The following is a 24,723-nucleotide window of genomic DNA, read 5'->3' on the forward strand; positions in this document are numbered from 1 at the left end:
ATATAATAATTAATTATATAATAAGTTAGCTTTAAATTTAATAAATCTTAAAGCTAGCTATCTCTTTATATAAATTCCTATTAAAAGTTTAAGGCCTTTAACTTAACTTAAATTAATAATTAAGATATAATATTATATATTATTTTAACTTTTTAAAAGTTAAAAAACTTTTCTTAATTACCTTTTAATTATAAGAATAACTTTCCTGGTAAGTTTATATAAAAAAAATGCTCTTAAAATTATTACTAGCTGCAACTAAATAGTAATAAATAGGTTATAAGCTATAGCGATAAGGGCATAATATCCTTATAATTAAAAGACTTAAAAGAAAACAGTAAATAAGTAAATAGGCCCTTTTTATTGCTGCAAATCAGCATTTATATACTAAATTACTAACCCTTACGCCATTATATTAATTAAAAGTATAAATATACCGATTTTTTTAATTAAATTATTGCTAAAAGGCCCCTAAATTAAGTTTAATTAAATATAATCTTCTTAATCTCTTAAGTATTTTAGGCTTTTATTATAATAATGCTCTTAATTAAATAATTAAAAGTCTTTAAGAGCTAATTAGCAATGCCTTTATTGCTATTATTATTATTTATAAAAAAGCTATAGTTTTATAATAAAGATAAGGTTGAAAATATATTTAAATTAAGTACTTCCTATATCTTAAATTTATTTAATAATTACTTATTCTTTTTTATATAATTATATTATTATAATGGCATATACTTTGCCCTAGGTAAGCACTTAGTTAATAGCTAGCTTAGCTACCTTATAAGTACTTTCCTTTTTTATAAATATTATTTGCTATAATATTAATGCTTTCCTTAATGCTAATAATAATTTTAATAATAGTAGGGAGGGTATTAATAAGTAGTTAAATAAGGATATTGCTAAGCTAATTATATTAATGCCTTTGCTTATTTTTATACTTTAGCAATTCTTAATTTACATACTGTAAATAAGCTTTTTTATTAAGGGTCTTTATATTAATTATGCTTTAATTCTTAAATTCCTTAAAGCCCCCTTGCTTTTAATAAGTTTTTCTCTTTTAATATTTAAAGTTAATAAGCTTAATGTGCCCTTAAGCGCCGTAAAGCCCTTAATTAATTCTTATATAAAACCCTTCCCTTTTATATATCTTAACTTTTCCTTTCCTTATAAATAAGATCTTTTTTAAATAACCCTATTGTTATTAATAATGAGAACCTTAAGCATAAAGCAGTTTAACTTATATCTTTTTTTAAAATTACGTGATTCTTAATGCAGTATGAATGGGTCACGGTAAATCTATGGTAAATTCACCGTGAATTTATAAGCACCTATGAATTCACGATACTTTCACAATAAATTCACCATAAATATATAGTTTCACGGTAAATTCACCATATATATATTTAAATAGAGAAATTCCCTATAAATTTACCTTAAATTCACAAAGGATATTAAATTTCAAACCTTTATTTCCATTATTATAATAGCTATAATTACATGCCTTAATTATATAATTACCTTATAAAAGGATTAAGTAAATTATAATAATTATTATTATAATATTATAATATTTATAAATTAAATTATAAAATTCTTAATAATTAATAAGTTAAGTAAGTATTAACTTAAGCTTTTTTAAATTATTAAAAAAAGATAAAGTTTATTATAAATTTATAATAAATATATTATAAATAAAATATAAATTTAATATATAATTTCTTTTTATATTTTTATTATTATTTTTTAATTTTTAATTAATAAAAAAATATTAATAATTATTTTAATTATAAATAATAATTTTTAAATAAATAAATATTTTTTTATTTATTATATTTAAAAAATATAAAGTTTATTAAATATTATAATAATATTTATTATTTAATAAATCTTTTATAATTATTATATTATTATATATAATTTATTAAAGCTATAAAATCTTTAATTTAAAGTAATTAAGAATTAAATAATAATAAAAAAAAATATTTTAATTTTAAAAAATTAAATATTAAGCTTAATTTTCTTAAAGATATTTTAAAATAATCTTTAAATTTAATATTTAATAAATATAAATTTAATTAATAATTATAATTATTATTATTAATTATATTAATTAATAAAGTATAAAAGCTTAATTATTTATTAAAAATTATTAAATAAAATTTATTTAAATTAATTTTAATTAAAATATATTAAATTTTTATATAAGCTTTAATAAATTATTATTTATTTAAATTATAAAGTATTAATTAAATATTATTTTTTAATTATTAAGTTATATATATTATGCTTTATTAATTTATAATATATAAAATTTATATTTTATAAATTAGCATTTTTATTATATAATTAAGAAAACTTAAAAGGAAATTAAAATTATAAGGTTTGCTTAAAATTGTTAAAATTTTTTAAAATTAAATTTAATATTTAAATTATATTTAAAACTTTAATTCTTATACTTAAATTTAAAAAATTATAAAAAAACTTAAAGTATTAATATTATATATATTTATATAAAGCTTTTTTTAACTTTTTATAAAGTTTTAAAATTTATAGCCTTTAATTTAATTAAGGAATATTTTTATTTATATAAAATATAAAATCTTTTAAAAGAAATAAAGTTAAATTAATAAATAATTATATAAATAATATTATTTTAAGTTTTTTAAGTTAATTAAATTAGCCTTAAAGTTAATTAAAATATTTATAAATTTATTAAAGTTAAATTATTATATTTTTTATAATTATTTAATATAAAATTAAATTAAATAATAAATTTAATTTTATTTAAAATATTTAATTAAAGAAATACCTTTTTTATTAATAAAGCTTTTTTAATTAAAAAATTATAAAATAAAAACTTAATAATAAAAACTCTTTAATTAAATAATTATTATATTTACTTAAAATATTTATTAAAAAAAAATTAATTATATAATTATAATTAAAAATATTAAAATTTATTAAATAATAATTACTTATTTAAGCTTAATAATTTTTATAATAATTAAGATTTTAAAAATATTATTATTAAGTAATTTAAATTATATAAAAATTAAAATAACTTTTAAGATTTAATTTAAGTATTTTAAGTTAATAAAAAGATTATTATTTAAAAAAACCCTTAAAGCTTTATTAATTAATATAAAATATATTTATAAAATAATATTTATTAAAAACCTTAGCTAAGTTATAATTTATTTTTTTATTTATTAAGTATTATTTATTTATAATTTTAAATAATACTTAATAAAAATAAATATTATAAATTAATTTAAAAAAGTTTAAAGGCTTAAATTTTATAAAAAAGCTATTTATTAAATAATTTTTATATTTTATAAAATATTATTAAAACCTTATTAAATTAATAATATTATTTTTAAATAAATATATTTAATAATTAAAATATTTAAAAATATATTTAATATATTTATTAATTTATAATATTAATTAAATAATTAGCTTTTTTTATAACTTAAAATATATAAAATTAAATTAATAAGATATTAATTATCTTTTATTTTAATTATCTTTTATTAATAAAAACTTTTATAAATTTAAAATTAAATTATAAAAAAAGTAAAAAACTTAATATTTATAATAAAAATATTAAATAATAATAAAAAAAGCTCTTTAAAAAATATAATTATTATTTTATTTCTTAATTTTAATTAAGCTTATTTATTTAATATTTTTATTAATATATATTAATATATTAAACTTTTATTTTTAAGTATTAAAAATAAATTAATTATATTAATAAATTTAATTATTTTATTTTAAAAATTATATTTTAAATTTTATATTTTAAAATATAACTTTAAAATAATATTAAAAGCTATTTAATGCTTATTAATAAATTTAAAATAAATAAAATAAATAAATAAGCTTATTTTAAGTTTAAAAATTATTAATTAATAATTTATAATAAAGTTAAAATTAATTATAATAATTTTAATAAAATATATAATTAAATTTATAACTTTATTAATATTTTAATTAATAAAATAATATTAAAAACTTTTTAAATATTATTATTTAAATATTTAATATAAATAATAATAAGTTTTAATATAATTCTTATTATAAAGATAAATTAATTATTAAAGATTATTTTTTTTATAAATAATAAGCTAAAAGCTATAAAAAAAATTTTTTATTATAAAAAATAATTTAATTTATAAAGTATTTAACTTAAATAAAAAAACTAATAAATTAATTATTTTAATATTAAAAAAAATTATTATTTTATTAATAAATTAAACTTATATAACTTAATATAAATAAGCTTTAATACTTACTTTATTAATGCTAACTTATATTTAAATAAATACTTTTACTTTAATTTTAATTAAATATATTATAAATATAATATTATTTTTATATTAAAATTATTACTTAAAAAATACTTAAAAGCTTATTTAATAATAAACTTTTATATATTTATTTATAAAATAATTTAAAATAAATTAATATTATATATAAGCTAATTATTAAAAGTTTTATTATTATATAATAAGTTATATATTTATACTTATATATAAATTTAAAAAGTTATAAATAAATTATTATTTATAGCTTATTATAATATTAAAGCCTTAAAATATATTATTTTTTAAAATTACTTAAAATACTTTTTATAAGTTATAATAAATTAAGTTATAAAAGTTAATATTTAAAAAATAAATTATATTAAGGCTATTAATTAAGCTAAGTTTAATATATTTTATTAAGTTATTATAAAAGGTTATTTAATAATTATTATTATATATATTAAAATATAAATATTTAATTATTTAAATATTAGCTTATTAATAAGCTAAAAATTTATAATTTCTTATTAAATTAATATTTTAAACTTAAAAAAAAAAGTTACTTTTAAATATTTTAATAATATATTTATAAATATTATAAGTTTTATTAAAGCTTTTAAATAAATATATATAATTAAGATTAATATAAATATTATAATCTTATTATATTTATATTAAATTATATTAATATTTATTATAAAGTTAAAAAATATATAGCCTTTTTATTTTAATTTAAATAAAAAAACTAAGTTAATAGCTTAATAAGTTATAACTTTATAAGTATTATTATAATAAATTAATTACTATACTTTATATATATTTATTAAAACTTTTATTTAAAAATAATTACTCCTTTTATATATAATAATATAAAACTTTTTAATTAAAGTAAGCTAAGGCTTAATAATTATTAAATACCTTATTAAATAAATAAATTACTTATATTATTATAATATATAAATATTAACTTATTATTTATAAGTTAATAAGCTAATTAAAAACTTTAAAATATAAAGAATTAAAATAAAGGCTTTTTATTAATAAATTAATTACTATATAATGATAAAGCCTTTACTTTTTAAACTAGGAAACATTCTTTAGCTAAGCTTGCTTATTAAGTAAAAAAAGCTATTAAAAAGAAGGATTAGTAATAGCTTTATTATTATAGCTTTATTGCATTAAAGCAATATATAAGCTACCTAAAGGGCAATTACTTAAATATAAATAATTTATTATAAATTTATAATAAATTAATGTATTTAACCAGCCCTCTTAATTATATTACTTTAATTATTTATAAATTTATAATATATTTTCTTAACTTTTGCTAATATTATTTATTATTAAATTTAAATAACCATTTTATTAACTAATTATTATTATATTACTTTAAAGGCCATTATTAATTTCATTATCTTATAATGCTATTTATTTATAGCAAGTTAACGTTGCTATAACTATAAACCTATTAAAAAGCATATAATTAACTCCCCTGCCCATAACCATTATAATAACCCATTAAGCTTATATTTATATAATCCATCCCTTAATATTTATTACTAAGGTATATTTTTAAATTATTAATATAATATATTTTTTAAAGATTAAGTTTATAACTTATGTAATTAGTTTATTTATTAAAATAAGGAGATTTTAATTATTAATAAGAAAGTTATTATTATTATTTTTATTATAGCTACCCTTATTTATATAATTAAGAACCTAAGTATATACTTAGCTAAATAAATTATTAATATTAAAATTAATAAAGCTATTATTTTAATATTAATTATTAAGCTTAGCTAATTATTTAATAAAGCTTAAAAGCCTTAATTCTTTATTAATATTCTTTATTATCTTAATCTTAGCCTTAACCTATTTACTTTTAATTATAAGCATAAAGCAATTATTAACCTTTTTAATAATAATAAGAATAATATTAAGCTTATTTATTTAATTACTTTAAAGTTTAATCTTAATAATTTATTTATATTTTTAGCTAAAAAGAAAGTTAATGCCGCTTAATTTAAAAAGATAAACTTAATTATTATTGCTATATTTTTTAAAATTAAAAACTTTTATATAAATATTATTATATTTATAAATAAGTTTAAAGAAATTATTAATTTTAAATTTAACTTATATTATTTTATTATTATTAACCTTCTTAATAGTTATTTTACTTAATATAATAATATAATTAATATTAATAGCTAATGCATTATTATTATTTTTATTTATAATAAATATATTATTATAATTTTAATTTTATATATTTTCTTTATTAATTTATATAAGGTTATTAATATTTTATGCTTTATTAACCTAAATAATAAAATTAAATATATTTTTATTAACTTTATTTTATATAAATTACTATATATAAATTACTATATATAAATTAAAACTTTAATATTATTAAGATTTATTATAATAAGGATAATTAAATTAATTGCTTAATTATTATTTATGCTTAAAAGGCTAAGTTTAGCAACTTTTTAATTGCTATTAGCTAAGATATTATATATAATTATATAATTAACTTAATTAATAATATTAAAACTTATAATATAATAAAGTATTATATATTAATTAATAATGAAATTAATTTAATTGCTATTAATATTATTAATAATATAATTAATATAATTTAAAAAACTGTTAATAATAGCTATAATAATAATAATATTATTAATATTAATTAAGCAAAACTATATGTTAAAAATCTTATAATTATATAATTATATTTATATTTTATTATAATAAAAATTAAAAGGAAATAATATTATTTTTATTTTATTTTATTTTAAAAAGGTTTATTATAAATAAGAATAATTTAGGTTTTTTCTTTTAATAATTAATATGCTAATTAATTTATAAATTAATAATTTTATATTAATATAAAGAAATATTATAAAAATAAAATATATTAATAGCTATAATATTTATATATATAACTTAACTTACTTTATAAGCATATAACTATGCTTATTATTTTATTTATCTTATTTTAAGGATAATGCTTAATAAATTTATAATAATAATTAAAACTTTTATTATAATGTTATAAAGGTAAATTAAACTTAAAACTTTATTATATTTAGCTATTATATTCTTTATATTATAGCGCTATTTATATATATCCCTAGCTTAATTGCTTTATTATTAATTACTTTAATAAACTTGCCTTATATAATTTGCTTTATTATTATTAAGCATAATAAAAATAAATTAAGTTTTATTAATATATTAAATTAAAGTATACTTTGCTATTTACTTAGGAATAAAAGTTAGCTTATTATATTATTTATGGAAAAAACCCTTTAATATTATTATTAATTACTTTTATTATATTAAATATTTTAACTAAACCATAAATATACTTATATAGTTATTTCTTTTTAATATTTAAAGTTTATAATAGTAATTAAAATACCTTATTAAGAACTTTTATATTTCCTTTACTACTTTTCACTGCTATTAAGGCAACTTTTAAGGTTTAAATTTCTTATTTATCATTATTTCTTAAATTTACTTAAATTTATATTACTTACCAATATTATAAAAAGATTGAAAAATTCCCCGCGAATTCACCTTAAATTCACAGGAGATATTGAATTTCAAACCTTTATTCCTATTAATTCCCAAGATATTATTAATGTGCTGCTAATACTACGGAATAAAAGCATAATTAATGTTGTACCCTTTATTATCATGGTTAATTAACTATGTTTACTATTGCTTATATACTTAATTTAATGATTGCATAAATGTAGTATGCTCTTATTATATAAGACTTAATACAGCTTTATAGTTATCCCTGTATAGTTTCATGCAATATTATTAACCTCCTTTTTTCTTTAATAAACATATTTAGAAAAATAAAATGCATTATAATATATAAAACCGCTTAAAATTTACACTCTTTATTGCTTTCCTTTAACGAAAAGGCCTTGCAAAATGCTATGCTTATTGTAAGGTATTACTATATAGTTTAGCTAGCTTACTTTTCTTTTTTACTATATATTAAATAAGCTTAACTTACCTTTACCCTTTAATAATTTTACTTGCTAAATATTAATTAGTTTTATTAAGTATGGATTGATAAGATATGGTTTAATGGCCTTAGTGCTTATTGTAAATTTATTATAATTAGCCCTAATAAGAATATTAAAAAGTTTTTTAAAGTTAAGTTTAAGCTTAATAATTAAATATTTTAAGGTTGTTTTGTTAATAATAAGAAGGGTTCTTTAGTTATTTAAGAGAAGAAATGGGGAAAAATTAATAATAAGTTATATTAATTAAGGATTTTTTAAAGTTAAAAGCCTTTTAAAGGTTTAATGATTTCTTTATTATTTAATAAGATAATGCTTTAGCATATAAATTAAGATTAATTAAGATTTATTTTAATAAGTATTTTCTTAATGCTTATATTATTAAGTAGCCGGCTTATTTATTAAATCTTAACTTAATTAAGCATATTTAGGCGTTTATAAAGAGGTAGATTGATAAATAATTTAGGGAGCGACCTATAAATAAAAATTTAATGATAATAATCTTCTTAGCTTAGGAAGCTATTAGCTTAAACTTGCTAATGCATCTTTATTTAAATATGCTAAGGTAAATAGTAGTGATTATTATAATAAATAGGGGTTGGATTGGCATGTAACCTTATAATTAAGTGACCTATTAATATAAGCTATTTTTGCCGTGCAATTTGGTATTGATATTGTTAATATGCATTAACCGCCAAGACCGAGAAATCTACGTGATTTATTACTATTAACTTAGGGGGCCCCTCGCCAATGCAATGGAAGTTACGAATTAACCTTCTTTAGGGGAAAACCCTGTAACTACGTGCCATTTCTCATCGGAATATCTCGATTCTAAGGGCTCGTTGCGATGAGACATAATAACAGGGTGGACAAAGGAAGGCATTTTTCGCCCAAGCCCCCGCAGTTTAGGCGAGAGCATACACGACCAGCCGGGAAGCTGAGACGGAGTCTGGGTCCCGGTGCAACAGTCTCAAAAGGGCGAGTGCGCCCGCGTCTGTTGGTCATAAAGTTGCTGGCTTCGCTGACCGCTGGACCGGTTGCATGGCCGCAATAAACCATAAAACTGCGTTGCGTTGCAACTGAACCTTGAGAGAGAGGGAAATCCCAGGGACTGCACAGACTTGGCGCTTACCCCTGCCAGATTCCAGGCCGTTGTGCTGCATGAGGGTGGAATTGATAGGTTGAGCTCGGTTCCTGCATTCCGATCGGGGTCTCAACGTTCGGCTCAACGTCGTGCTGAAGCTCTTGTTTACTTCTCTTGTTCCTGCTGCCCGGCCCTTCCAAGGTTGACACCGAAACGACGACGACGTCATCGCCAGTCTGAGGACCAGGCAACATCGTCTGCAGGTTTCGAAGATCTATGTGAAGATACGTGGGACAGGGCTAAAATAGCCTGCTTGACGGATCATCAAGAGGTCAGGTCGGGTCTGGTGGTCGCGTGTGATGGAAGACATGTCGCATCCCCCGCGTACTAAAGCGGCACGTTGGCTGCAGGGGCGAGGCGACGTTGGGGTGGGTAGCGAAAAAGGCCTGCATCAGGCCTGTTTCACACTGATGGGGGAGGAATCAGCATACACCTGCATATTGCTGGTGATGAGCATTGAAAATCCTCAGGCAAACACGCACACAAGACATGCGGGCCATCGGTCGTTTGATGGGAAAAAAAAAGAAGAAAAAGAGAAGATCGGACCAAGAGCGAATGAACAGCGGGCGATAAGGAACCCCGCCAGGTGGCAGGGGAGCCATGCAAAAAGTGGCGAGGGGCGGTGGGACCAACCACAGGCGGGCTGATAACAAAGAGACACATTCGAATTGGATAATGGTGGCAGCAGGCTATTTTTAGACTGGCGTGAGTGGTCTGTCTGGTCAGTCTGGTCCGGGCCCTCGGAGCGGCCATTTTGACAGGACGGAACAGAGGAGTAGTAGGACGGGCTGGAAGGAAGGACGGGCTGGGCCAGGCAGTGCAGGCTGGAGGTAACCGTGTCGGAATGATGAATTCCGCCCCCCCTGGTAAAGACGATGTGATGATTTTTTTAGGAACGGCATAGTGGTCCTACTCTTTAATCTTGGCATTTTAAAGCCCCAAAGCCACTTTAAAAAAACACATCTCGCTTATTTTAAGGAACATAGAGAGTATCGGGTTGGGCCTTAAGTGGTGCTCGGCGGTGCCTATCGGCACCGTCCGTCCTCGCCCTAGCCGGCCCTTTCTTAATTTATAATTATAAGCCCTGGGAGAGTAAATTAAATTGGGAGTCTTTAAGAGGTTTTTAAGATGTTATTTAAAGGCGGGGGGACTAGTGGAGGCGCTAACCAACTCTAGAAGAATCATCACATCGTCTTTACCAGGGGGGGCGGAATTCATCATTCCGTAACCGTGTGTGCATGTGTGTGTGCCGTACGTAGCACCAAGGCTGGGACAGTGCTGAGAGCTGAGAGGAGGAGCATTGAGAAACCTGGGGTGATTGGACAGGGGTAAGGGTGTGTGTGTTCCCCCAAGGACGAGCCCGACAACCGGAGCGGGAATTAAAGCGCAGGGGGTGAGCGAGTTTAGACGGATTTAGACATGTTTACTCGATCGTGTCCTCAAACTCTTAGGTAATATCTTGCCGCAATCAGTACAACCGCATAGTGTTTGCAGCATGGCGCGCGGACACGAGTCGAGAGTGTGACGGCTGTCAAGGCTGTCTGGACGAGACGTGAGACATCGTCGAGGTAGTCAGACAGTCAGTTCAGGTCAGGTCTGTCCCGTCTGGCTGCTATAGGCATCGTGCTGGTTCTGGCCTTGGCTGGCGCGTTGGGCTGGTGTGGGTTCTGGGTGCGGGTATTCCGTTTTCCTTTGAGCCGGGGGCCTGAGCAGGGCTGGGACCGCGGTGATCAGTGCGCCAGCCCGTCCCGTTCAGTTAAGCCGGCCAGCGACGGCTTGGGCGCATCTCTGCACAACGGGCTTGGGTGGCAGCACTGCCATCTTTCGTGGCGGCCAGAACACGCCTCCAGCCTCGTACTCTGACGGATTCTCGCCGGGGCGAGAACGCGGACCATCAGTCTACGGCCCGTGGAGAGACAGGAGAGGCCAACCAGGAACGAGGTTGGCACTTCGTGTCCGGCTCCTTTTTTTGGGTAGATCAATGCTGCAGCACTTTGACGTACCTGACGGGGGAACGGGCCCGAGAGTACACACTGCCGCAGTCAGTCGGGTTCACAGCAGATGCTTTTCCTTCGGTCAACAACGTGGTTGGCAACAGTGGAGACTCGACCCCTTGCATTTCAACCCGACGATGGGCATGGTCAGGATTCCAGAGAAAGAGGGGTCACTTGAGATATCTATCCGTGGGGATCATGATGGCGTCCTTCGTTATCTGCCCAGGCCAAATCGAATCAGACCCGACTGGTTGGTTGGCTTGCCTGTCTGTCATGTCGTGGTGTCTATCGGCTCGGTCTTGCGGGTGAGGGCAGCAGGCACAATTGGCAGCTCTGGCAGCTCTGGCAGACAACCCAACCGCTCCCGGCGACCCCTTCACCCTCGAAAATGTCCGGGCCCCCACATCTCAAACTAGGGTTCTGTGGGGCGGGTGGGTACGTACCCTACGTAGTGGCCGGTGCGGTATCTTGGGTTGTCGGGCGTCTGGGTTCTCTAGCGGTGCGGTTGAGAAGGCGTCTAGGTACCTACGCATTTACCTGTAGATACGTACTGACGCGGAGGTACGTATCTACCTTCAAACAGCAAGGAGTGGCCGCTGAGAGTGTGAGTAGTTTGCAGCTGCCATATCGCCAGTCACTCTTGGGCCGTCGGCTGCAGGGAACGACCTCTCTCACCCCACCACTTGGGCAATTCCTTTTAAGTCCCTCGTGCGCCGGCCTGGTAACCTTTGCTAGGGGCCTGCGCCTATTCTTCTCTTTTCAACATCTTCCTTCTCCTTTTACCCAAAACCAGTCCAACTGTTTCTTCCTTGCTTGACCGAGTGCCATACTTGCGTCTGCTGTCCAAATTGTCGATTCTCCAACAGATCCTCCCACCACACATCAGGACCCATCTCCAAAATGGTCAGTCGCAACCCCACCAGCGCCGTCCAGCCTAGCCCAGCCGCACCCACGGCTGGTGTCACGATCAGCAGCAACGCATTGGGTTTCGAGAGGAAAAGAGAGCGCGATTTACTGACAATGCTCGTTGCAACAGGCGACCAAGGCGGCTGTCACCTCAAATGCTTCGGCTGTAAGCTTCACGCACTCCCAAATCATAGCAGAACAGAAAGAACCACTTGAGAAGTGGCCCGCAGCGGGAATTACGCGAGACTGACATGTGCCCCCACAACCAGCTGGCCAAGTACCTCGAACTGCCCCAAAATGGCAAGATCATGGCAGAGGTGAGCAGCCCAACAGATACAGCCCAATTCCTACGTCGTTTTGAGACTGACCCTTTTCTTCGCAGTACATCTGGATCGACTCTGAGGGCGGCACTCGCTCCAAGTCGAGGGTATGCTACCACTTCCTCCCCCCCCCCCCCGATTCTGCCCGACCCGGCGATGCGGTGACACCGCGAACTCTTGGCCCCCCCGGACGCGCGCTTTCTGTGGACTTTTCGTCACAAGAAGCCACCCTCGTTCCAGCTCCGACGAAACACATGCACTGCAGTCTTTGTGGACTTGTCTGGCTCCGAGACCTTGGGCGGCCAACACTCCGCCTTTTCGCTTTGCGCCGGCGGAAAGCCTCCTTGCGAGTGGACGCGTCCCACAAAACTGCAGTGGCAAGCTCCACGATATCGCCAAGACCCCCGAGCTGTGCCCGACTGAGGAATAACTGGGCTGACACCATGACTCGACTCTAGACTCTGGATGCGAAGGACACTGACTACACACCAAAAGATCGTGAGTCACCCAAATCCCGTCTTGGGGTTCCAAAGGGCGATCCTGGGGCCCCAGAATTTCCGCACACAGAGACATTGTACTGACGATCGGATTAGTCCCAATTTGGAACTTTGACGGAAGCAGCACCGGTCAGGCACCTGGTAAGTTCCATTCCCATCGCCTTAAGTGTTGGCGACCAATTGCTAATAATATCTCCTTCCAGGCGACAACAGCGATGTCTACCTCCGCCCTGCCGGTTCGTATTACGTCGACATACCACCACGACCCAGCAACCCAATTGCTGACTGAAACCTCGTACAGCCGTCTTCCCCGATCCTTTCCGCAGGAATGGCAACATCCTCGTCCTCGCCGAATGGTAACGCGCACCCGGCACCCCCAGATTTGGTACTTTGCAGCCGTGCTGACTCCACCGCAGCTGGGATGCCGATGGAACCCCTAACAAGTTCAACTACCGGCACCGAGCTGCCAAGCTGATGGAGGCTCACGCCGCCCAGAAGGTATGCAGACATCAAAATGAACCAAAGTTGACGGAATCATTGGCTAACGGTGCATGCAGCCATGGTTCGGCCTTGAGCAAGAGTACACACTTCTCGACCTCGACGACAGGCCGTATGGCTGGCCCGCCAATGGGTAAGCTAACTCCACACCCGGAAAGCTGGCCGCAGGAGCTCGCTGCAAAAATTCTCTCAATCGTCAAATCGCCATGGGAAGGCCCGGATTGCCTTGCGCCAGGCAGGTTTGTTGCTTTCTACTGCAAGGACTCTTCTCGGCTGGGCGGCATCGTCTACGAATGGTTCGCGCTGCCAATCGCAACTACAGCCAGTCCCTGGTCCCGGACGTCGGTACTCATTCTGTTGTCTTCTGGCAGTTTGGCAAAACAGGGGACTCGGCCGTGTTACCCCAATCGTGACAATGATGTCAGGGGCGCCGCCGAAGAACTGTTGCGTCACATTGTCGGATCAAAGGCCACAGAGGGACGAGTCTGACGTCTCGTGACCAATGCCGCCTTGGCGGGGCATCATTACGAGTGGTGTTGCCACCAGCCTGTTTTTGCCAAGGCTGGCTGTGGAGACTTGGTCGTCACAACACACCTCAGCTAACGGAGTCCTTGCAATTGAAGGCGACAACCGAAACCAAACCAGTCCTGACTTCCTATTCTGGCGAGGAGAGATCAAGATGGCGAGCTTTGCGGCCACATTCTGAGTTTTGACTCTTGTTGCACTTGCTGACCAAATTTGAAGATTCCCCGCTCCTCAGGGCCCATACTACTGTGGTGTCGGCGCAGGCGTAAGTTTGACTAAGACAATCCGCCTGCGACTATATTTAGGAGCAATTCACTGACGTCCTCCGCAGAAGGTTGTCCAGCGTGACATCGTCGAGGCGCACTACCGATGCTGCCTTTACGCCGGTGTCAAGATCTCTGGAACCAACGCAGAAGTTATGCCCGCTCAGTGGGAGTTCCAGGTCGGCCCTTGCGAGGGCATTGAGATGGGGTAAGTCGAAATCACCGCACTGCTTCTCCCTCAATATTGGACAGAACATGAGCTGACAATGTTGCAGCGACCACCTCTGGCTCGCCAGGTTCCTGCTCCACCGTGTTGCTGAGGAGTTCGGCGCCAAGGTCTCGGTTGAGCCCAAGCCAATTGTAAGTTTCTTGTCACATTCTGGATGAAATAGTTCTCTGGCTGACGAAATCAACTCTAGCCTGGCGACTGGAACGGTGCTGGCCTACACAGTAACTTCTCTACCGAGGATATGCGTAAGGACGGTGGCATGAAGCACATCGAGGCTGCCATCAAGAAGCTGGAGGGTCGCCACAAGGAGCACATCGCTGTCTACGGCGAGGGCAACGAGAAGCGTCTCACTGGCCGTCACGAGACTGGCAGCATCGAGCAGTTCTCATATGGTGTCGCCAACCGTGGTGCCTCCATCCGTATTCCTCGCGAGTGTGCCGTAAAACAGAGCGGCTACTTCGAGGACAGGAGGCCCGCCTCCAACGCCGACCCCTACCAGATCACCGGTATCATCATGGAGACCATCTTCGGCTCTGCCTAAGTTATATCCATTTGCGGAGTTTTGCCTTCTGAGAGGGTGGCGTGTTTGAGTGCATAACCAGCAGTCGATGTCGGCAATACCGTTTCCGAGTCTGGCCTCTTCAGGCTTTGGCTTAATCCGTGTTCACCGGGCAGTCGCCAATTTGCGTACTTTTTTTTTTGGAGGTTTCGGCGTCGGAAAACAAGATCACATATTTCCCCAGATGAGAGAGATAAGAGGAAGGACAGAAGAAACTGTCTGTATTTTGGTAGATTCGAGTTCATAGCCGACTTTATATATGCGGCTTTGTGAGAGTGTGAAATAAGATTCAGTGTGCTCACTAGTCATGGTTTATATCCACGTCCACTTAGAAACTAATGTCTCAAAACAGAATACACGTACTTCTACGTTAGCTTCATGGTAAGGCACATGTTCAGTGAGCCGTGAGTATCAGACCTGAAGACGGTTCTCATGGCAACCTTGGAAGTTCAATGATGAAATTCAATTACCTTGGTGAGTAGGCAGCATGCACCGTCGCTGGCATTGTCAATTCTTGCTGCAGCCAGGCCAGTAACTCAACAGTCCCCGCTGTGCGCAAAACTGGCGCAACAGAGTCAACCGCGGCAAGCAGATTGCACCAAAGGCCATCGAGAAGAACCGCAAGCTTTTCTGAGAGCTTTATCGTCTACGAGGGTTCCCTAGCTTGTGGAATAGTCTGTGGCTTGGTAGCGCCGGGAGACATCTCGCATCACATGCGTATGGCGAGACGCTGCAGGACCTGCAGCACATCAACAACATCAGGCACAAAGTCCCGCTTGAAGACTCGGAGATCCGGCAGGAGGTAAAAGCAAACAGTACAGAATCTCGAGTTAAGTGGACCTACGTGCGATGTAGGTACGCTTCACTTGAGTTGGCTTGCTGATCAGCGCCGAAAGGAGGTAACTTACATCAGCAGCGTGATTGCCTAGGAGACTCGGGCATCGCCCGGGTAGCCTGGAACTTGTTTGAAGGGGCAGATAATATTGCAAATGCACATGTTGATGTGGAATCACAGCTTAGAGTCTCCGCAGACAGTGAACACGAATCTCGCCTGAGCCACTGATCCTACTCTTCCCAAACGCTCAATCTGCGGCGACTATCTCGGCTCCCACCGCGGACCCTTCTGGCCCTCGGATGATTGCATCACTCTTCGAAGAACCCGGTCCGGTTTTCCTATAGTTTCTAGCCATTTACCATAGCCGACCTGCTTGGGGATCCGAACCTCGATCACGTCTCCCCCCGCGTCCTTTCTTTCGAGGCTGGTTTCGGGAAGGCGGAGTATGTTCAAGAGGGTCTTATAGTCGCCTGCCCCCTTGACAAACACCGACCACTCTTCTTCGTCGACATTCAGGCTGCTTGTATCAATAGCCAGAGCCTTGATCAAGATACCACGGTCTTTGTATGGAGCGTAGTGCCAAGAGGGGACCTCTTTTTCTGTGGCTCGCTCTAAGTTTTTTCAGGTGCCGTTGGGCCAAGTTGCGAGCTTGTCTGTTCGCCTTCTCGGGGTCGGTCGCATCGGTCGAGTACTACTCCAGGCTGAGGTCGTGTTCCGCGCTGTTCTCGTCAATGGGTTTCGAGAATGTCAGCGTAATACATGGTGCTGGCTGCCAGGCCATAGTGTTAGAGAAGGACAATAAGGTCAGGTAAACAACAACTAGAGTTATTTGTAAAGTGACTGATGAACGTATTGACTGATGTTTACCTACCAGGGGGAAGGGGGGTGTTGGAGAGTATCACACTAGCATTGCGAGATAACGTTGAAATGATATTGATTTGCAATTAATAAATTAATAATATTATAAAAAAAGTAGCTTGCATTATTTACTTAAGAAGGAAATTATATTAATATTAATATATTATAATATAATATTAGCGTTTAATATATTATAATATAATATTAGCATTTAATATATGCCTTTTAAAAAAGTTATTTTTTTTCCTTATCCTTAACTTAACTACTTATTTATTTTTTATTAGCTTAATTATTTACTATGAGAGGGTTTATGGAATTATGGAAATATTTAAAAATAAAAATAGCCTTAAAGTTAATAAGGTTTAAACTAAAGCTTTTAATATAAATTTATTTTAATATTAGCTAATATTAGCTAATATAAAGTTAATCTTAATATAAAGTTAATATTAATATAATTTAAAGCCTTAATATAATTAACTTTTAATAGTATTTTAATAGTATTTTGCTAGTATTGCATTGTAATTTTAAGATTTTGTTTGGATCTCAAAACATGATTGCGTTGCGTAACCCATACAAAGACCCCCCCTCCCCCTGGTAGGTATGAAAGGGTGAATGAAGTGTGTATGCCACGCCGTATGGGCCTCGACACTCAGCGTGGGTTTGAATGCATCTTGAATAGATGAGCGGGTGCCCCCCCTCCGGCAATCCACGAACAGAGCCTAATTGATATATACTCCACGGGGTCCACGTATAATTCTCGCATATTGCTTCTTGTGTGACTGCCCTACCAGCTCATAGCGCGTTTTGAGTGGCTACAATACTCACCGAGACAGCCACCTGCAGATAAATTCTATTGGTGTTGTCCCATGCTGACAGGTATACAACATGTAATGTGGCTAGCTGAACGCCTACATAAAGATAAGATCGTCGCGGCGAGCGATGCATTCCGAAATTGCAACCGCGAGGAGCCTGGACGTGAGATGTGTCATTCTTCCAAGAGCCGTCTCGAGCTCGTGAGAATCCTTGTAAATGTCTTATAGCAGCTTGGGAATGCCTATGCACTGCGTCAAACTCCGACTTTGAATTGCAGGCGTACATCACCACCCATGCCTGATCAAGGTTCGCAAGCGACGATGCCTCCGTTTCAATGCTCCTGCAGAGGGCCACCTCAGCTTCTCCCATTCGACAAGGACATATGGAGGGAGACCGTGGAAGAATGCACCCATCACCGTCCTGAGAAGGCCACAAAAGCCGATGACTACAATGCAAATTCCAACCAATCAATACCCGGGTTCATCAGCCTCGTCACTAACCGCCGTCCGATGGTGCCTTACTGGCTTTACCGCTTGCTACCGGGCCGGAAGACCCTTAAGGATGATGAGAACTACGAATTCTGCATCAATATAGCCGACGTACAGCGAATGCACCTACGTCTTCTACAGAGCCGTCTCACCTGGCTTACACTATCAGCTGGGTTCGACGAGGACCGTGGTGCTAACCAAGAGGTGCTCACTGAACTCGGCCCAACTCTTCGAGATTATGGTAAGTTAGGTGCAGTTGAGAAACCCAGATGGAAGAAAGTCGTTGGCGAAGTTGCTGGGAACGAAGCTATACTCATGCGAGTCATGTCCTTAGTACAAGCTGTACGCGACCACGAGTAACTTATATGGGCCACTTTAGCGGGCAAACCCACGACCCTTTCCGAGTACCAAGCGAGCGCTTTCAAGAGAGAGAGCTGCTAGAGAAACTTCTACAGGACGAGAAGCTCAAGGCAGTAGGCGACTTCCGCTGGCCCAAGGACACGGCGACGCCCACGGGACCGTGGGAGAAACCGTGGAAAGATAGCAAGGGAAGGGTGGGATGAGACCCATCGGCGGAACCCGTGGTGAAGCATTCCGGCAAGCTAACCCTTTGAAAGTGCGCATGGAGATACTTCATATTATAACGTCTCCTAGCGTAACCTCATGTTTTCGATGCCAGACAGCATAGCTAATCCAGTTCAATCAACACATCCACGCCAAGCCCCTTCAGACCTTGCCTTCCGCACCACCCCGGCACGGCTGGTCGGCGTGGTGCACCCCGTCCGAGTGCGAGACCATGATCCCGGTCTTCCCGCTGACGGCGGCCGGCGGCGGGCAGGCGGCCGCGTCGGCGCCGTCGAAGATGACGGCCATCTGCTCGAGGGTGTGGCCCCGCGTCTCCGGGTAGGCGAAGTAGACGGTGATGAGGAGCAGGGTGAGCATGGCGATGAAGACGATGTAGTACCTCCACTGGATGGCCTCGAGGGCGATGGGGTTGACGAAGGTGTTTATGAAGATGGCGGCGACGGTGGAGCACCACGACACGGTCAGGCCGCGGGAGCGGAGGGAGAATTGCCAGATCTCGCAGGGGTAGGCTGTTAGGAAGGGGGTCCTTTTAAGTCGTGGGTCAGTTGTGGCGTTCATCTATGATTGGGCGGAGGGGGTGGATAATGACTTACATGGCGATGTCATAGCCGGCAAAGAATATGAATAGGAACGGAATGACAGACAGCCCGATCTGCGCTGACCCGGACTCTGCGAACGCGCCGCTGAGGCCGGTGATGATGATGAAGCTGGTCAACATGGTGCTGGCGGACGTCAGGAACAGGAACCGGCGGCCCAGGCGGTCGACGTTGGCCGCGGCGGCGATGGCCCACAGGAGGTTCCAGACATTGAGGCAGGCCGAGATGAGGGTCTGGTCGGTGACGGACCTGACGCCGACCGAGGTGAGCACGAGGGGCAGGTAGTACGAGACGACGCCGTTGCCGGCCCACTGCGCGAATATCCCGAGGCTGATGGAGATGAAGAGCCTGTGCCTGTTACCCTTGGTCTTGATCATGTCGGCGTACGACGCGCTCGACGAGGCCTCCTTCTCCGCGGTGATGGTGGCCTGGATCTCGACGACCTGGTACGTGACGAGCGGGTCCGCCCTGTCGCCGCCGGCGTGGTGCCGCGCGAGTATGTCGGTCGCCTCGTCCACGCGGTTGACGCTGATGAGCCAGCGGGGGCTCTCGGGGGACAGCAGGAACCCCGGCAGGGCCATGAAGGGGAGCACGATCTGCAGCAGCACGGGGACGCGCCAGCACCAGTCCGAGGGGATGTCGCGGCACGCAAAGGTGACCCAGCCGCAGAGCGTGCCGCCAAAGTACCACCCGACCATGAACAGCGCGTTGGCGACGGAGCGCTGTTTCGGGTGGGCGATCTCGTTGATGAGCAGCGGGGCCGAGTTGCCCAGCCACGAGGCGGCGATGCCGACGAAGAGGCGCGAGTAGGTGAAGGTGACCTCGTTGCGCGCGGCGGCCTGCATCACCACGCCCAGGACCAGGAACAGGTAGCCCACGTAGATGCCGGCCTTGCGGCCGTAGTTGTTGGACACCCACGCCGCGACGGGGAAGGCGATGCCGTTGCCGACCCAGTATATGCCCGTGATCCAGCCGAGGTAGGCGCCGGACGGGTGGTGCATGAAGGTGTTCCACCTGGGGAGGGCGAGGAGGCCGCCCATGATGGAGCCGTCGTAGCCGTTTGCTGAGGCTGTTGGTGTGTGGTTGTCTGAGTTAGCACATGTTCTTTTTTGTTTCAACGCAAGACTGGTGAAGATGGTGAATGGGCTTCTTCATTTGGGGAGGGAAGACATACAGAACAGGACCATAGACAGGGTGATGAAGTTGAGCTTTAGAAGGTGCGCTTGCTTGTACCAGGGCTTGTCGTCGCCCGGCAGCGAGGCCATTTCCTCAACGGGTTTCACCATGGTGGCAGTTGTTGTTGTAACTAGTGGCGAGGCGGTCCGCGAGGCTGAACTGAATTATGGCCTGACAATTGAAAGATGGGAGAAGCAACTCTAGCCTTGAATCAACTGTTCAGTTGCGAATGATTCCGGCTCCGTCGGGCCTACGAGGATCCTAAAGCAACGTCGTATCACACACGAAGTTCAGGGGGCAGGGAGAACGCTTGAATATATAGTGTACAGCCTCCTGAAGCCCCCTTTGGCGTGTAAAGATCGGTCACGGGCTAGCCTCAGAGGAAGAAAACGACCTAGAGGAGGTGGTGGAGCTTTGATCTGGTCCCTGATGGCCCGGTGGTCGCGAAACGGGTCCGTGGGGGAGAGGCCACGCTCTCGAACTCCCCGTGGAGAACTTTAGAAGAACGCAGGAACAGCCGTGGGGCCCCACACATGTTGGTCAGGTTGGGTGAAGAGGCCCAAGACCGAGGCCCAAGACCGAGGCCCAAGACCGAGGCCCAAGGGGCGGAGAATTGAGTCAGTTGCCTTTTGTTTCCGTTGGTTAGAATTACGATGTTTGCTGGCTATTCACACGAGGAAACTACGGGCGGAGAAATAGGCTCGCTAAATACTTGGCTGCGTTGCATGAACGGACGATGCGCCGTGCAGATTCCGGGGTTGGCGGTGTTGTGACTCGGTATTTCTCCGCCTCCAGACCTTTCCTTCCTCCCCCAGATCGTTACCGACCAGTCGGCTCGCCAACCATTCTTCTCGAGATGCAGAAAATGAAACACAAGCGGGCATTTCAGACCCAGAAAAACGCCTGATTCAGTGCTCGTTATTTACGTCATTGTCGGCGGATAGCATTTGCTGCCAGCCATGTGATCGGCCAGTGGAGAATTGTTGAGCTGGAGGAATGTCTACGTGCCCACCTTGGATATTCTTAGTCGAATATACTCCTCCCGCATGTCCCTGCTCGAGATATTGCTGTGCTATCCTTTCGAAAGAGTCCCTCTTTTGTTCTAAGACGTCCGTCTATACTCTGGCTTGAACTTCTTTCCTTGGAGCACTTGTCAGTTGACCGTCCTGTCCCAGTCAACATGGATGTCGAGGCCCTGCTAGAGAAGCTCACGGTGGAAGAGAAGGTGACCCTCACAGCCGGTAGGTGAATCCGCAGCTGGAATTACCCATACCCACCTCTAACCTGAATCCAGGCGCCGGATGGTGGCAAACGGCGACCATCGAGCGCCTCGGCATCAAGCCCATCCGACTCTCAGACGGCCCCAACGGTGTCCGCGGCACGCACTTCTTCGACAGCACACCCTCGGCCTGCCTCCCCTGCGGCACCGCCATCGGCGCGACCTTTGACGCCGACCTCGTCACGCGCCTGGGCCGGCTGCTCTCGGACGAGGCCCGCGCCAAGGGCGCCCACGTCCTCCTGGGGCCTACGATCAACATCCAGCGCGGGCCCCTGGGCGGGCGCGGCTTCGAGTCCTACTCCGAGGACCCGCTGCTGTCGGGCGTCCTGGCGGGACACTACGTGCGCGGCCTGCAGGAGTCGGGCGTGTCGGCGACGCTGAAGCACTTTGTGTGCAACGACCTCGAGAGCGAGCGCATGGCCGTCAACGCGCTGGTCACGGACCGCGCCCTGCGCGAGATCTACCTGCTGCCCTTCATGATTGCTATTGAATTAGGAAAGCCGCGGGCCGTCATGACGGCGTACAACCAGGTCAACGGCTGCCACGCGGCCGAGAACAAGATGCTACTGCAGGACGTCCTGCGTGGTGAGTGGGGGTGGGACGGGCTGGTCATGAGCGACTGGTTCGGCACGTATAGCACGTCCGAGGCCATCAACGCCGGCCTCGACCTCGAGATGCCCGGGCCGACGCGGTGGCGTGGCGGGGCCCTCGCACATGCCGTCATGTCCAACAAGGTCAAGATGGCCGAGCTGGACTCGGCGGTGCGGAATGTGCTGAGGCTGGTCAAGCACGGCCTGGAGAACACGTCGATCCCGCCGAATGCACCCGAGACCGAGGCCAACACACCCGAGCACGTCGCCCTGCTGCGCGAGACGGCTGCCAAGTCCCTGGTGCTCCTGAAGAATGACAGGAACATTCTTCCCTTCGACAAGACCAAGAAGGTCGCCGTCATCGGACCCAACGCGAACATCGCAACGTACTGCGGCGGAGGCAGCGCGGGCCTCCGGGCCTACAGGACCGTCACGCCCCTGGAGGGCATCGAGTCCGCCGCCGCGGGCGACGTCGTCTTCTCGCAGGGCGCGTACGGCCACCAGTCCCTGCCCCTCCTGGGCAGATCCCTCAGGACGCCAGACGGCACGCAGAGGGGGTTCGTGCTCCGGATCTACAACGACCCCCCGCCGAGGGGGACCACGGGGCGCGAGGCCGACGCCCGCGCGCCGCTCGAGGAGCGCGTCCTCGACGACGCCAACATCTGGTTCGTCGACTACGAGAACCCGGAGCTGGCGCCGGTGTGGTGGGCCGAGACCGAGGGCGTGCTGGTCCCCGGGGTGTCGGGGGAGTGGGACTTTGGCCTCTCGGTGCACGGCACGGGCGAGCTGTTCATCGACGGCGAGCTCGTCGTGTCGAACGTGGAGGGCCAGCGCCTGGGGAGCAGCTTCCTGGGCTGCGGGACCGTGGAGGAGACGGGGAGCACGAGGCTCGAGGCCGGGCGGAGCTACCGCGTGCTGGTGCGGTTCGGGTGCTCTGCTACGAGCAGGGTGAAGGCGTCGGGCACCGTCGACTTTGGCCAGGGCGGTGTGCGCTTCAGCGGGTGCCCCAAGATCGACCCGAAGGCTGCGATCCAGGAGGCTGTGGATGTTGCCAGGAGCGTCGACCAGGTCGTCGTTTGCACGGGTCTGAGCGGCGAGTGGGAGTCTGAGGGATTCGACAGGACGACCATGGCGCTGCCCCCGGGCACTGACGAGCTTGTCGCGGCTGTTCTGGCGGCGAACCCGAACACCGCGGTTGTTGTTCAGAGCGGAACTCCGGTTGCTATGCCGTGGATCGACCAGGCTGGTGCCGTCCTCCATGCGTGGTTTGGTGGCAATGAGTGCGGAAATGGCATTGCTGACGTGCTCTTTGGCGATGTGAATCCGGTAAGTCGAGACCTTGTGCAGCGTGCCGTATGGAAGGTTGGATCAACAATGCTGACCGTTTGCCCCGAAGGCCGCCAAACTCCCGCTCACTATTCCTCGCCGACTGCAAGACAACCCAGCCGCCCTGAGTTTCCGCTCAGACAACGGCCGTTCCCTGTACGGCGAGGACATATACGTCGGATACCGGTGGTACGACACCCTCGACATCAGCCCCTTGTTCCCCTTCGGACACGGCCTGTCATACACGACCTTCGACGTCTCCGGCCTCGAGGTGGAGAGTTCCACGAGTCAGGCAAGTGATCACGTCAGCGGCAGCAGCAACGCCCAGGAGCAGGACAGCCTGAGCGTGCGCGTCAAGGTCGCCAACACCGGCTCCCGCGCGGGCGCGGAGGTGGTCCAGGTCTACGTGACGCCGGCGGCGCGGACGCCGCTGACGAGCTCGAACCGCGACACCATCACCCGGCCCACCAAGGAGCTGAAGGGCTTTGCAAAGGTCGCCCTCGAGGCGGGGGCCAGCGCCACGGCAGAGGTTACGCTGGATGTGCTGCGTGCGACTAGCTACTGGAGCGAGATGGAGGGCTGCTGGCGGAGTGATGCTGGCTCGTACGGCATTCTCGTGGGGACGAGCAGCCGTGGGGAGTTCCTTGAGACGACTTTTGTCGTCGAGAAGACGAGGAGGTGGAAGGGGCTGCGGGCTTAGTATGGCCAATAGTCTAATCGTAAATATTGTAAAGCCTGCATGTCGACTAGAACTTTAGAATAGATTCAACGATGCATAGATGCGGTTTGGTCGAGACAAGGGACAATGTCGAGGACTTGTTTGTTGAGGAGATGTTTCAATTTCGGACAGGCAACATCCGCTTTGGGATAGCAA

At 40.1% G+C, this 24,723-nt stretch overlaps 4 protein-coding genes across 4 annotated transcripts; 3 read left to right on the forward strand and 1 right to left on the reverse strand.

Moving 5' to 3' along the window:
- Positions 1–12,406: 12,406 nt before the first annotated feature.
- On the forward strand, positions 12,407–15,285 carry INS49_005465 (uncharacterized protein; the record flags this gene model as incomplete). Its single annotated transcript, XM_043166245.1, has 14 exons — positions 12,407–12,466; positions 12,543–12,578; positions 12,682–12,729; positions 12,795–12,839; positions 13,191–13,230; positions 13,326–13,370; positions 13,433–13,465; positions 13,531–13,585; positions 13,646–13,727; positions 13,787–13,860; positions 14,472–14,517; positions 14,584–14,723; positions 14,791–14,875; positions 14,935–15,285. The coding sequence occupies 14 exons, from the start codon at positions 12,407–12,409 to the stop codon at positions 15,283–15,285; spliced, it is 1,140 nt and encodes a 379-aa protein (XP_043017025.1).
- Positions 15,286–18,129: 2,844 nt separating this feature from the next.
- On the forward strand, positions 18,130–18,657 carry INS49_005466 (uncharacterized protein; the record flags this gene model as incomplete). Its single annotated transcript, XM_043166246.1, has 2 exons — positions 18,130–18,538; positions 18,632–18,657. The coding sequence occupies 2 exons, from the start codon at positions 18,130–18,132 to the stop codon at positions 18,655–18,657; spliced, it is 435 nt and encodes a 144-aa protein (XP_043017026.1).
- A 366-nt stretch (positions 18,658–19,023) lies between these two features.
- INS49_005467 (uncharacterized protein) lies at positions 19,024–20,764 on the reverse strand (the record flags this gene model as incomplete). The annotated part of the gene is made up of 3 exons (XM_043166247.1): positions 19,024–19,408; positions 19,476–20,547; positions 20,653–20,764. 3 exons carry the CDS (start codon positions 20,762–20,764, stop codon positions 19,024–19,026), a joined length of 1,569 nt encoding a protein of 522 aa, XP_043017027.1.
- Positions 20,765–21,834: 1,070 nt separating this feature from the next.
- On the forward strand, positions 21,835–24,549 carry INS49_005468 (uncharacterized protein; the record flags this gene model as incomplete). The annotated part of the gene is made up of 3 exons (XM_043166248.1): positions 21,835–21,895; positions 21,949–23,849; positions 23,920–24,549. The coding sequence occupies 3 exons, from the start codon at positions 21,835–21,837 to the stop codon at positions 24,547–24,549; spliced, it is 2,592 nt and encodes an 863-aa protein (XP_043017028.1).
- Positions 24,550–24,723: the final 174 nt, after the last annotated feature.

Source organism: Diaporthe citri, assembly GCF_014595645.1.
Source record: "Diaporthe citri strain NFHF-8-4 chromosome Unknown scaffold_18, whole genome shotgun sequence".
NCBI classification, from domain to species: domain Eukaryota; kingdom Fungi; phylum Ascomycota; class Sordariomycetes; order Diaporthales; family Diaporthaceae; genus Diaporthe; species Diaporthe citri.